The sequence below is a fragment of the Argiope bruennichi genome, chromosome 7, assembly GCF_947563725.1.
Source record: "Argiope bruennichi chromosome 7, qqArgBrue1.1, whole genome shotgun sequence".
Taxonomy (NCBI): Eukaryota; Metazoa; Arthropoda; class Arachnida; order Araneae; family Araneidae; genus Argiope; species Argiope bruennichi.
The window spans coordinates 22,086,283-22,100,992 of NC_079157.1; the positions used below are offsets into that span (position 1 = coordinate 22,086,283).

Below are 14,710 nucleotides of genomic sequence, written 5' to 3' on the forward strand. Positions count from 1 at the left end.
GTGTTTATTTTTATTTCTTCGAAAATGATACGCCTCATTCCTTGAAAAAGGTGCGAACCGATGGTCAGCAGCAATGTAGATCTTTTGCTGTCAACAGACCATGGGAGTCAAAGCCTATTTCAGATCACATCATTTGCCTCGAACATATCCATCACTTTCTGATCAGTATTGACGCGTAACCATTTAAGTTACTCAAATTTCATAAGATCCAACGATTCTTAATCAGATTCATACGATTGTTGAATTCTGAAGTTTCAATTGCATCTGATGTTGTTTAACACTTTAAGTGCAATCCAACAAATATATAATTGGAATTTTCGATAGGGAGGGGTTCGAAGCCCTGACTGCTGTTTTCAGACGAAAACTGATGCTTTCAATATGATATGACCAGTGGTTCAAATTTGATTCTTCTTATGAGGTTTGAAGTTTTGAACAAAGTTTCAGTGTGCGAGTCATCATCATAGCAGGGGTTTGAAAGGTTGCAAGTTATCCCAAATTGCCTCCAAAATTGGTGCGAAACAGTACGTAAATCCAATTAAATCTAAACTAAAAGGCCATATAGGAAGTAGCATCATGTGTTTACCTCACAGTACTATTATAATTAACATGAATTAGGAAATCCATTATATCTTTACTTTAATGGAAGAACTGAGGATTTAGACTTTATTTTCATGTAAATGAAGGATGCAAAAAAATGGTGTAACTGTCAAAAAAATTCGATTTGTATGATTCTTCATATTTTAAAAATTTTTGATTCTGAAGATAACCTTTTCTTGGAATTTATCAAGATTTCTACGAAATTTTAAAATCATTCAAAGAGTATTGGTCCATCCTAATATGAACACAAGAACTCGAAAAATCAACGACCTTTCTGAACAAAAATTGTTAGATGACTTTATATTCACAATAGATGACGAATAGATCAATTTAGTTTCCTTTCAAGATTAGTAAATTGATGGACTTTGAGCTGAGCTCGCATGTATGGCAACACATTCTCAGCATGTCCTAAGTAGCGTTCATTCGGTACAATTTTTTTGTCATTGTCCCATTGCGGTCACGTGATCTTCTTGAAATAGGCGTGACCTTCTATTGCGTACAATAGTTGGCCTCGTGTGAACGCTGCTCTATTTTTTAACCTTAATTGAACATTCCTAGTTTTGGAAAATAGCTTTGTTTCAAAGCTAACAATATGCAAGCAATTTGTTTAAACATTCCTAGGGCGTTCAGAAGCACTTCACAAATTCGACGGTCGGATTATGAACAAATCAATGACGGAATGGCAAGTATTTACTATAATATCATAGATTTAATAAACTTGATTAAATATAGAGAGATAATCATAGTATCGTAATTTTTTTAGGGTGAAAGATTTATTCTTTTGATTTACTAATAATATGCAATGAAAACTTATTAACTCTCATGGCACATTTCTATTCATTTAATTTTAGTATTGCCCATGATAATGAGCAATATTAAACTTCAAATCAATAATAACTATTGACAATAGACAAACAATTTCATTATCAATAGAACTTTATAGAAAAGACTGAATTCTATATTGAATATTAAAAAAAATATCTCAGGAAATTTCCATGAAAAAATGAAATTTGAAAATTTTTCGTTAGAAAGTGAAATTTATCGAAAATGTTTTCTATATAAAGGAAAAATTATCGTAAAAACTTTGGTTGAAAAATGAAAATTATTTAAAATTTTTGTTGGAAAGTGAAATTCATCGAAAAAAGTTTAGTTGAAAAATGAAATTTATTTTTAAAAATTTTTGTTGAAAAGTGAAATTTATTTTTAAAAATATTTGTTGAAAAGTGAAATTTATTTTTAAAAATTTTTGCTGAAAAGTGAAATTTATTTTTAAAAATTTTTGCTGAAAAGTGAAATTTATTTTTAAAAATTTTTGCTGAAAAGTGAAATTTATTTTTAAAAATTTTTGCTGAAAAGTGAAATTTATTTTTAAAAATTTTTGCTGAAAAGTGCAATTTATTTTTAAAAATTTTTGCTGAAAAGTGCAATTTATTTTTAAAAATTTTTGTTGAAAAGTGAAATTTATTTTTAAGAATTTTTGTTCAAAAGTAAATTAAATTTATTGGAAAAATTTTTGTTGAAAAGTAAATTAAATTTATTGGAAAAATTTTTGTTGAAAAGTAAATTTATCGAAAAAATTGTAGTTAGAAATTGAAAAAACACATTTTTGGTATAACGTCAATTTACCTGCAAACAAGATAATTCAAAAGAGCTTTGAGCCAGGTAGATGAAATTCGGTAAATGGTCTCTAATACGAATTTGCAATTGATATAATTTAAACGAAATCTATTTTTTTTTTTTTTTTAATTCTGCCTGGCTATTTAAAAACAAGTGCGCTACAAAACGTAACATAACTTCAAAACGTAAAGGTCTAGATACATAAAATTTGATGCACAAGTTGAGATATATAGCATAGATTATCAAATTTTGAGCCAAATCTTACAAAAAGTTGACCTATTGTCGGTGTATGCTTTCGTATACATATAAAGGCAATAACGCGTACATAAATTCAATGATTGAAATCAATAAAATTCGGTATGTGACATAGTGACTACAACTGTAATTTCATGTCAAATTTCGGTTTTAATCAGTCTAAGAAAATGAGTCCGATATATATATTCATGCGATAGGTTCAATAAAAATATTAAATTCACACCAAATATCTATTTCATAATTATTTTTCGTTAATGCCATGCCATGCCATGCCATACAAAACATTAGCGACAATATCCAGGTCTACACTTTCTTGTGCTTGGAGTCGGATAAAACTTTTATTGCTGATTATGCAAGAAAGTTTCGAAGAGACCATTCTGGTTAATCAATTTTACTTATTGCATTGTATATATTAAATCTAACTCTTTCGGAATATATATATGTTCAAGAATTTAAAAATATCAATTGATCCACTAACGCATAGGAATATATTGGAAACTTAGAAGGAGCGAATTCTTTTATCAGGACTTAGCCAATTGTAATTAATTACAATGAAATTAATCAGTAAAAGAAATTATAATCAGTTAAAAAGAAAATTAGAAATATTTTAACTTAAAAATAGGGAGAGCAATTTAATCTGACGTCGGTACATTGCTTGTTCTGTGTTAAAATTTTTAAACGTATTTCACTGAAAATTTGTGTTATAAATATGATTTGGGAAATATTTTAATAGAATGAAATGAAATTCTATTCTATATATATTAAACTATATTAGGTTTTATATTCCCAGTTCTGAGTTTATTTTAAAGATTAATATAGTAAAAACATAGTATTATATTTTTATAGTATAGATTAATGTAGTAACATTTTACAAACCTTAGAGTTTGAATTCTTTTTCCACACATTTTGAATTATTTGTTTCATACATAGATAAAAATGTTAGTTATGCATTGCGTTAAGATAAATAAATTTTTGCCAATTATTATTGTTATATAATTTTTTGGAGGGAAAAAAAATCTCTAAAGTTATTTAAAATTTATTAAATTTGCAGTTGTTTACTATATTACAAATACAAATTTATTTCATAAGAAAAATGTACATATTATATAATTTTTTAAAAATGCTTCACAAATAAGCATTACTTAAAATTAAAAGTTTTACTTTCCAGGGCTCCCAATTTTTGTCATTAAAATTTATCATATTATACTGTTTTGGCTTGATCTCCATTTTCTCGGGGATGGCAGCAATTGCTTATGGATATACTATCCCTGGTTCTCTACTCATTCTTATGGTATGTATATACATATATATATATTTACTTAATTGAAAGCATCCATCTTTAAATTTTATATATTTCTGGTTAAAATAAAATGAAGTAATTAAAAAATCAACCTGGCCTGACGTACCTCGGTGAAAATGATGGCATTCTGGGCGTTCCAGAAATTTCCTGTATTCTTTGGCGCTACTAAACAAAAATGAATACCACACTTCAAAGTGAGATTTCAGCGGTTTTTAACTAGTATCAAATTTCTTTTGTATAATGATCCGTGATTTTTAACGTGAATTTTATAATTGTAAACAAGCAATTTTTGTATATATTTAAATTGATTTCGTGTGCCTCGGGATTAGTTTTAACGATTTGAACCAAATTTTATATTTCCACAAGATTTTTCTTTTTAAATTTATCTATATAAATATCTATCTTGAAAAAAGTGCTATTTTACACATAAAAAATAGTTATAATCTAATAGTTATAAAAGCAATTTTTTTATAACTATTAGAAAAAGTATATTCAACTTTCGCTTCGAAATATGGGCATGTGCAATATATAGTGGTGATAACAACATGAATGATGCGTGTGTTGCGATTCCTCTGTACTAATGGCTCTTTTTGCTTTATTTTTTACTTATGTTTCTAAATTTAATATTTTTTGCTTTTTAAGCTATAGACTATATAGGTGTCTATCCTGGGCAATAGTCCTTAAGTTAGACTAGATGGGTGTCTGTCCTGGGCAATAGTCCTTAAGTTAGACTATATGGATGTCTGTCCTGGGCAATAGTCCTTAAGTTAGACTATATGGATGTCTGTCCTGGGCAATAGTCCTTAAGTTAGACTATATGGATGTCTGTCCTGGGCAATAGTCCTTAAGTTAGACTATATGGATGTCTGTCCTGGGCAATAGTCCTTAAATTAGACCATATGGGTGTCTGTCCTGGGCAATAGTCCTTAAATTAGACCATATGGGTGTCTGTACTGGGCAATAGTCCTTAAATTAGACCATATGGGTGTCTGTCCTGGGCAATAGTCCTTAAGTTAGGCTATATAGGGGGTCTACCCTGGGCAATAGTCCTTATGTTAGGCTATATGGGGGTCTACCCTGGGCAATAGTCCTTAAGTTAGACTATATGGGTGTCTGTCCTGGGCAATAGTCCTTAAGTTAGACTATATGGGTGTCTGTCCTGGGCAATAGTCCTTAATTTAGACTATATGGATGTCTGTCCTGGGCAATAGTCCTTAAGTTAGACTATATGGATGTCTGTCCGGGGCAAAAGTCCTTAAATTAGACCATATGGGTGTCTGTCCTGGGCAATAGTCCTTAAATTAGACCATATGGGTGTCTGTCCTGGGCAATAGTCCTTAAATTAGACCATATGGGTGTCTGTACTGGGCAATAGTCCTTAAATTAGACCATATGGGTGTCTGTCCTGGGCAATAGTCCTTAAGTTAGGCTATATAGGGGGTCTACCCTGGGCAATAGTCCTTAGGTTAGGCTATATAGGGGGTATACCCTGGGCAATAGTCCTTAAGTTAGGCTATATGGGTGTCTATCCTGGGCAATAGTCCTTAAGTTAGGCTATATGGGTGTCTATCCTGGGCAATAGTCCTTAAGTTAGACTATATGGGTGTCTATCCTGGGCAATAGTCCTTAAGTTAGACTATATGGGTGTCTATCCTGGGCAATAGTCCTTAAGTTAGACTATATGGGTGTCTATTCCTGGGCAATAGTCCTTAAGTTAGACTATATGGGTGTCTATTCCTGGGCAATAGTCCTTAAGTTAGACTATATGGGTGTCTGCCCTGGGCAATAGCCCTTAAGTTAGACTATATGGGTGTCTGCCCTGGGCAATAGCCCTTAAGTTAGACTATATGGATGTCTGTCCTGTGCAATAGTCCTTAAGTTAGACTATATGGATGTCTGTCCTGTGCAATAGTCCTTAAGTTAGACCATATGGATGTCTGTCCTGTGCAATAGTCCTTAAGTTAGACCATATGGGTGTCTGTACTGGGCAATAGTCCTTAAATTAGACCATATGGGTGTCTGTACTGGGCAATAGTCCTTAAATTAGACCATATGGGTGTCTGTCCTGGGCAATAGTACTTAAGTTAGACCATATGGATGTCTGTCCTGGGCAATAGTCCTTAAGTTAGACCATATGGATGTCTGTCCTGGGCAATAGTCCTTAAGTTAGACCATATGGATGTCTGTCCTGGGCAATAGTCCTTAAGTTAGACCATATGGATGTCTGTCCTGGGCAATAGTCCTTAAGTTAGACCATATGGATGTCTGTCCTGGGCAATAGTCCTTAAGTTAGACCATATGGATGTCTGTCCTGGGCAATAGTCCTTAAGTTAGACCATATGGATGTCTGTCCTGGGCAATAGTCCTTAAGTTAGACCATATGGATGTCTGTCCTGGGCAATAGTCCTTAAGTTAGACCATATGGATGTCTGTCCTGGGCAATAGTCCTTAAGTTAGACCATATGGATGTCTGTCCTGGGCAATAGTCCTTAAGTTAGACCATATGGATGTCTGTCCTGGGCAATAGTCCTTAAGTTAGACCATATGGATGTCTGTCCTGGGCAATAGTCCTTAAGTTAGACCATATGGATGTCTGTCCTGGGCAATAGTCCTTAAGTTAGACCATATGGATGTCTGTCCTGGGCAATAGTCCTTAAGTTAGACCATATGGATGTCTGTCCTGGGCAATAGTCCTTAAGTTAGACCATATGGATGTCTGTCCTGGGCAATAGTCCTTAAGTTAGACCATATGGATGTCTGTCCTGGGCAATAGTCCTTAAGTTAGACCATATGGATGTCTGTCCTGGGCAATAGTCCTTAAGTTAGACCATATGGATGTCTGTCCTGGGCAATAGTCCTTAAGTTAGACCATATGGATGTCTGTCCTGGGCAATAGTCCTTAAGTTAGACCATATGGGTGTCTGTCCTCGGCAATAGTCCTTAAATTAGACCATATGGGTGTCTGTCCTGGGCAATAGTCCTTTAATTAGACCATATGGGTGTCTGTCCTGGGCAATAGTCCTTTAATTAGACCATATGGGTGTCTGTCCTGGGCAATAGTCCTTAAGTTAGGCTATATAGGGGGTCTATCCTGGGCAATAGTCCTTAAGTTAGGCTATATAGGTGTCTATCCTGGACAATAGTCCTTAAGTTAGGCTATATAGGTGTCTATCCTGGACAATAGTCCTTAAGTTAGGCTATATAGGTGTCTATCCTGGACAATAGTCCTTAAGTTAGGCTATATAGGTGTCTATCCTGGACAATAGTCCTTAAGTTAGGCTATATAGGGGTCTATCCTATACAATAGTCCTTAAGTTAGGCTATAAAGGGGTCTAAGCAGAAAAAATGCGATTTTACACAAAGAAAAAGCCTTTTTTATAACTATCATAGCATTCATCTATCTGCTCTCGTCAATGTTTTTAGCGCCATTTAGGACCCGATTTCACCATGGTAAAACTAAGTACAAGTTCAAAAATATAAGTAATGATAAACTGTGAAATAAATACTGTAATACAGCAGACTATTTCAAATAACGTGTTAAATGAAGTGCCATTCATGATTTATTTTTTTATTTAAAGGACCAGTTCATATATAGGTAATATTGAAAATATTAATATGTAATCAGTGTGTTAATCGCATCTAAATAATTTCCCCGAATACACACGATTTTGCAAACAAAAAAAAATCACTGCCGAGCGAAGTTTTGCTTTTCGAGATATTTAACCCTTTGCACTCGGAAAAGTAATTCGGTTCATAATTATTCACTTAATACAAGGGCTTATTTATTGCTCCAAAAAATAAATGCATATATACAATTGTTTTAAGTATAATTTCTCCGAAAAATTAATCTACGTCTTTTTACCCTTCTGTAGGTATTTTCAACAATCAAAATCAAAAAATGAAAATGAAATCTACGATCGCAAATTTCATGTTAGTTCATGTCGCATTATAATTTTTTAAGTCGTTATCTGTCTTAATTAAAGTGATGAACCAGTTTAAACCGGTTTACGAGAGCTCCAGAACTTTTCCAGCCAGGAAAAAATTGAAAATGAAAATTGTCATTTATGCTTTATTTATTGCCTACGCAATTTCGAGCTTCATAACATCGTGTTCTCACTAAAAGGAATGTCACGTTTGGAAGCTGAAAAACGAGTGTTTCCGTCGCAATGCGATTTCCAAATGATAAACTATTTACCAATAAATTTTTAAACACATTAATTTATATAGAATTTTTATGAAAAATATTTTTGTAAACACAAACTGCTATTTTCTAATTTCTGAAATGATAAAACAGTTCCATAATGGATTAATCTTAGAACAGGAGTCAAATCCTTCAATGTTTCCCACTTGAGAATGAATGAAGTGATATTTCCTGATTGGGAGGAAGAGAAAATACTTTTATCAAAATTTTGATTAATTGCGAGTGAAGTTTTTTTGAACATGTTATAAAAATTAAATTATTTAATTTCCCCCGAAAAAACATTACATTCCATGAAAATAACAGCTATGATGTCATAGTTCTACGTCAAACATTTAAGGTATCTGAAAGCGTTGAAAAAGTCAATTTTCTCTAAAAATGACATTTTTTAAAATTCTTTTATTGGATAGAATAGTCTTTGGGCTATCCAAAACAGGTTTACTTTTATCTCTACTTTAATTAGAAGTTAAGATACTAATATTTTCGTAATGATCGGTAAACGGAAGTGGATATTGAAATAACCGGAAGTACTTATTTAAACGGCCATAAAACATGTTAAAAATTTATATAAACACAAATTTAGTTTTAAATATGGAAAATGTTTTGAGCGGCAAAATGCCAATGAGAGTTTCAACGGTGTTTTGTGGAAATTTGTACCTAAAGATTTCTTTGCTGCTCTCCGAACTGTCAGATTAGGGGCATTTATGTCTGTAATACATTTTAACGAAGATTTATAGGATTACTGAATATCCTTAAGGTTATTGCAGTGTGTCCTACTGCAAGTGCAGTTATAGCATTTGCTAAACTTGACAAAGACAGAATGAGTTTAGGCGGCATTCACTGGCAAATGCAAAAATTGCCCGAAAAAAAAATGATTAAAAAAGGAAAATTATTGTAAGAAGGTATAATCTATAAATGCGGTGATTTTTAAGTGTGTACACACATAATTTATTATTAAAACATGTTGTTGTATACTTTTAATGCATTTTTCTCAAAATTGATTTTCACTTACTTTTTGCTCACTTCAAATAGAACTCAAAATATAATAATCATATCACTATGAAATTTGGTGTACTTCGTCATTATACTATTTTCTAGAAAATTAACTAAAATAATTTAGATTGAGTGTATATTTTTTGATTTACAGCCAATTGTTTGAATAATGTCATACATTTACTAAAAAGTTTCATATAAATCTTCGACTGGTACTAAAATTTTTATTTAGTATTTTAACCATACGCTTGTAGTTCATTCCTTAGAGAAACTATGTAGTTTATTTTGGTATAAGTTTTGTTCGCATGAGAGTAACAGTTTTTGGTGCAGAGAATTTGAAGTTTCATAAGAATTTGGCTTAAATTTGTTATTAAATGACAGTTTTCAAAAAGATTTAATGTTTATTTCAAATTTTGACATCCTATTACTAATTTTGAATAGTCTTAAACCCAGAAATATGGTTAAAGTATATCTACACATTTGTGTTTCTAAAAAATTGCTCCAAATGTGTTTGGATACCTTAAAAACGCATCTACTGTCAAAGAAGCATACGTAATTATAAGGCAATACTGGTAAAAGCAGGTCAACTTTTTAAAAACGCATCTGCTTTCAAAGTAGCATACATAATAATACTGGTAAAAGCAGGCAAAAAAATATATGCGGTTAAAAGATTTTGAAAATTGCCGTTTATGCTTTATTTATTGCCTACGCGATTTCGAGCTTCAAAACTCCAAACCAAAACATGTTCTCACATGATAAAACAACAAGCTCGAAATGATGCACCGTCTTGAATCGTGAGTGAAAGTCACCATTCGAGTACAAAGCGTTGATAATTATGAAAAATAACTTTAAATTTAAGAAAATATTCATTTCGCATCTTCGTTATGAAGTTGTTTAATGTAAAGCAAGAATAATTATATCAATCTGCTGTATCTAGAGGTATACTAAAAATGTCAACCTTCATTAAAAAGTCACGAGACCTAAGTTTTGTAATCAATCGTTGGTACGAAATTTAAAATGAAAGCTATTCTAATATTAATGAAAAGCATTTAACTGCTGGACTATTCTTCAAAGGTGATCGATTTTAGCACTGTACCATACCTCGGATCAAGCTTCTAGATATTTGGATTTTGTAGACATTAGATTTCTCGATTTTATTATACATTCATAGAAATATTTTAATTCCATGATTGTGGCGCAGCTTAGCCAAAGATGGCTTTTATGCAATAAAGCACAAACTCAACTCTAAGAGGACAGAAAATTATGGTTCTAAGTTACAATAATCAGCCGATTAATAATAAGCAATTTCCCTGCATTTTCCTTGACTGAATGTGCTAGTTCAAACATTTATTCAATTAGAATGTTAATAATAAAAATAAACTGCTGCTGGTTCAATCCTAAAATATTGATTCGATCATTGAAATGAAAAAGGCAGCAGTAAACTTTTCATATATTAAATTTCTTTTATACAGATTCCCACGGGCTGTTGTTTATATTGGCCATTGAAGTCTTTGAACTGGAGCAGATATTGCCGCTGTTTGAGAGGAATCTGTTGTTTCGCACCTGTTGATATAGAGACGCCAAATCAACCGACGACACCGCAAGTGCTTACAGATTCCTCGACGCCTCCACAGTCGCTTGCAGATTGACCTGACGCTGCAGCAACCTCTTACAGATTCACATGTTGTGGAATCTGCAAGCGCTGCCAGACAAAGCGGTTGAGTAGCAGCTTATTCATGATCTCCTAAAAGATTAATGATTGCCGTCCAAAAGGCAATCAATACTCCAATGTCAAATGAAATTTTATTTTTTAACTGTTAACTTCTTTAATGTTTCAATGTATATATTAAACCGACTTAACACTTTTTAGTGAATAAATGTTTATCAAGTTTTTAATCAAATTAGTTTACAATTGTTGTGTTTATCTTTTTGGAAAGAGTTAATTTTAGTGATATTGACATAAATTGCACAATGTACACATTTCGTAAAATTCGGTTTGAGCAAAACTTTCCAGATTCTTTCGTATATAATATTAAGAAGAGGCAAATTCAAACACTTATCCTAATATATGACATGAAAATTAGAAAAAAAAATTAATTTTTTCTTGCAGAGTAAATAGACTTTATTTATAGATTATTGAAAGTATCAAAGAAAATTAATATTCATACAATATTTTCTTATCTTCATTCGTTGCAAAGCATCGATAAGAAAAGCTTTATTTTTATAATTATCCTTGAAAGATTGTGAAACTACAACAGGTAGAAACCTGAAGTTATCAAATATCGAAGTTTAAACATTCGCTGCTGAAAGAAATAATGAAATTTAGAAAGTACAATTATTAAAATATACATATGAATGTTCAATTAAAATGAAAATTTAATAAGATTTACAGGTTAATTTCATGTTAGGACGTTTTTTATAGTCTGTGAGTTCAATGCCACTCTTATAGTAATCGTATTCTTAATTTAATTCTTTACTATCTCCTGTTCATGTCATACAAAGAGAAAAAGTAGTTTGCATCAATTTATTTTGATGTTAAAATTTTAAATGTTCAATCTATATTTCTCTAAATATGGAGGGAAATATATATTGACTGTTGTCCGTATTACTGACTCTCCACCCCGCCCGAAGGCACACGGATAATAAAAACCCGAATGACCGGACAGCCGAAACAGCAACACTGGAAGGAACTGTGGTTGAGTCCTCAGTTCCATCACCAACCACGGTGCAACCCTTCCCGAAAGAAGTACGTCCCGTCATCGACGGGAGGAGCCAGATCCCCACCTTTTTGTGTACCCTCCAGGGTAACGAGATCCAACCACCATACCGGAAGCATCTCATCCTCATTTTGAGGTGCCCCCCACCCGGGGGTTCTGTTGTCCGCATAAGCTAAATTCGATTACAATGCGCTCAACTAATGAAGTTTGATAAGTGATATGTCCCTAATATGTAGAATTTGGTTCAAATTTTCGATGCAATTTGGCGAAATCTTGCTTTTATGCCGTTACAAAAAGATGAGCCAATCAGCCAATTACAATTTGCCTTCTGTAATTGCAAGTATGACACATCTGATTTTTTAAATAAAATTCCAACAAAAAAAATTATCGAAAAATCCAGTTGACTTTCAATGAATATTTTTTTTTCATTTAAGAAAACCTGTAATAAACGATGAAAATGAATGCAGATGTAGCCGAAAAATGATGCATACTATTGTCCTTTTTGTAGAATTTATTTCTTTAATATTTATAATTAACATAATCGGAATCATTGAATATTATTTTAATATTTAAAATATAAAAGGAGTGTTCTCAATAAAATAACGCATTAAATGCTCCGATATTCATTAAAGTAGTCCAGGAATTCTTAAGACAAAATTGTCAAGAAATATAAATTGACATAATTTATTTTGTTAAATTTATGCAAAACACTAAGAAAGTGCAATAAGATTAAGAATATCAGTGGGATCTTGTATTTTTATAAAAAAAAAGTCACCTTAACCGGATACAAAAAAATCGAATATCGAATTCATATCTAAGAATAAGCACAAACATTTCGGGTACAGACGCTTATAAATATAGCGAGATTCAAAATATAATCATAAGGCAACATCCCTAATTGTATTTTGATTCTAAACCTTCTTATACGAACTGATAATCTAAAATAATTCATCTATACTTATAATAAAGCTCAATGTGTGTGTGTGTGTGTGTTGGCGCTCTACAGGCCAGGTCATTTGACATACAGCTATCAAATTTGGTACATGTATACCTTAGAGGTCGGAAATGTGCACCTGGGGTCCCTTTTTTTGAAATTTTAATTAGAATTTTAATTATTAATTAAAAACTAACTTTCCCGCCAAAAAAATCTTCCATTTTCCCCACCGCCAACTTCAATTTTTTTTTTCTCCCAACAGAAATGAGGCTAGGGTTAACATTTTTCGGCAGATTATTTCAAACGATTCTGTTTATTTTCTTAATGTTTGATGCATTTAAAATGAAACATTGTTAATTAATCCATGTTTCAGATTCATTCTGAAGTACTTTTGAATTAAAATAACACAGAATAAAGGAAATTAAAAATGTATAATCTGCCTAGCGTTACCCCAAATGGCGTAGAAAAATTCACGCATTTGCGTTACCTAACTGGCGAAGAAAATTCACGCATGCGCATTGTTCTGACTGTTGTCATGACAACCACTTTCAACGGATCATTTAAATTATTTTTAGGTTAGTTGCATGCTTTTGTAAGTAAATTGTATTTATGTTAGTTATATATTTTTTGTATATGCTTGTAGTTTTAAGTACATCGTTTTTAAAGTAGTTTTTTTTAACCTGTTTTCAATGATTTAAATTATTTTTAGGTTAGTTGCATGCTTTTGTAAGTAAATTGTATTTATGTTAGTTATATATTTTTTGTATATGCTTATAGTTTTAAGTACATCGTTTTTTAAGTAGATTTTTTTAACCTGTTTTCAATGGTTTAAATTATTTTTAGGTTAGTTGCATGCTTTTGTAATTAAATTGTATTTATGTTAGTTATATATTTTTTTGTATATGCTTATAGTTTTAAGTAAATCGTTTTTAAAGTAGTTTTTTAAACCTGTTTTCGACCGATTATTTTAAACGATTCATTTTATTTTCTTAAAGTTTGATGCATTTAAAATTAAACATTGTTAATGAATCGATCTGTTCATGATGAATCCGAGAAAATTTTGTTGACAAATTCTTGAGATATTACATAACTTAAAGATATTCTTTAGTGCCCATAAAGTTTAAATGCTCAGTGACTCTATTATCAGTAATCATATTATTAAAAAAAAATGCTTTGTTTCAGTAAAAAATATTATATTAATTGCAGTTTAGTCATTTCCATTTTAATTTTAAGCATAAATTCTTCCGGAACTAACAGAAAATTAGAGAGACACATATTATGTTATGGCTGAAGGACTTTATATTATTATGAGTGAATTACATGACTATCAAAATTTGAAGCTTTAAAATATTTGATGAAGAAGCTATTAAAGTAGGAATTACATAAAATATTTAATTATTAAAATTTTAACGAGCATTAAGATTGGCGAACCGGCTGGTCGCCAAAGGCGGCTAGTTAATAATAAAACCAATGACTGAAGCAAGTTGGATTTTCAAATATGGATCCAATTTATCAGATAGAAGTTGTGATACAAAATATTTCAATATTTATTATACTGAATCGTTCGCACATGTTCCTACTGTTTGCTGTTATTTGAATCTTTTTGTTAAAGAAATTGAACTAAAAGTGATGTTCTTATATCACCAAAAAAAAAGAATATTTTGCTGTTTCAGAACTGATGAACTCCCAAAACTAACGAACACTCCGCAACTACAATATCCAGATATATTGGCTACACGGTCATTGTTTTCAGAGCTTCTGACAGAATTTGACCATTTGATATTCGTCGACTTTAATACCCAGAACCACCAACCACGCCACAGGAAGAATTTCAAGAGCTACCGACTATACGACCATTGTTTCTGCAGCCTCCGACAGAGATTGACCGATCATGATATTTTAGATCAACCAATTTCGATCTACGTCGACTTTAATATCCAGAACCATTTACGATACCATATCAAGAGTTTCCAAAGCTTTTAGCTATATAATCATCTTTTCCATAGGCTCCAAGTATAGATTCACTATTTCCAGAGCCTCTAACAGTAGCTTTCCTTTCGTTCACCTTTAGAACTATCTTTTCGATATTGTCCACCCAT

The 14,710-nt window shown here is 31.8% G+C and overlaps 1 protein-coding gene across 1 annotated transcript; it reads left to right on the forward strand.

Moving 5' to 3' along the window:
* Positions 1-1,026: 1,026 nt before the first annotated feature.
* Positions 1,027-10,830, forward strand: LOC129976508 (uncharacterized). The gene is made up of 3 exons (XM_056090114.1): positions 1,027-1,279; positions 3,638-3,760; positions 10,433-10,830. Exons 1-3 carry the CDS (start codon positions 1,190-1,192, stop codon positions 10,607-10,609), a joined length of 390 nt encoding a protein of 129 aa, XP_055946089.1. The 5' UTR covers positions 1,027-1,189; the 3' UTR covers positions 10,610-10,830.
* Positions 10,831-14,710: the final 3,880 nt, after the last annotated feature.

Excerpts from the sequence above, each read along its gene's own strand:
- LOC129976508 (XM_056090114.1), top strand. The coding sequence starts at position 1,190 with ATGCAAGCAATTTGTTTAAACATTCCTAGGGCGTTCAGAAGCACTTCA. Across the intron at positions 1,280-3,637 it reads AACAAATCAATGACGGAATG|GGCTCCCAATTTTTGTCATT; the intron begins GCAAGTATTTAC and ends TTTACTTTCCAG. Across the intron at positions 3,761-10,432 it reads GTTCTCTACTCATTCTTATG|ATTCCCACGGGCTGTTGTTT; the intron begins GTATGTATATAC and ends TCTTTTATACAG.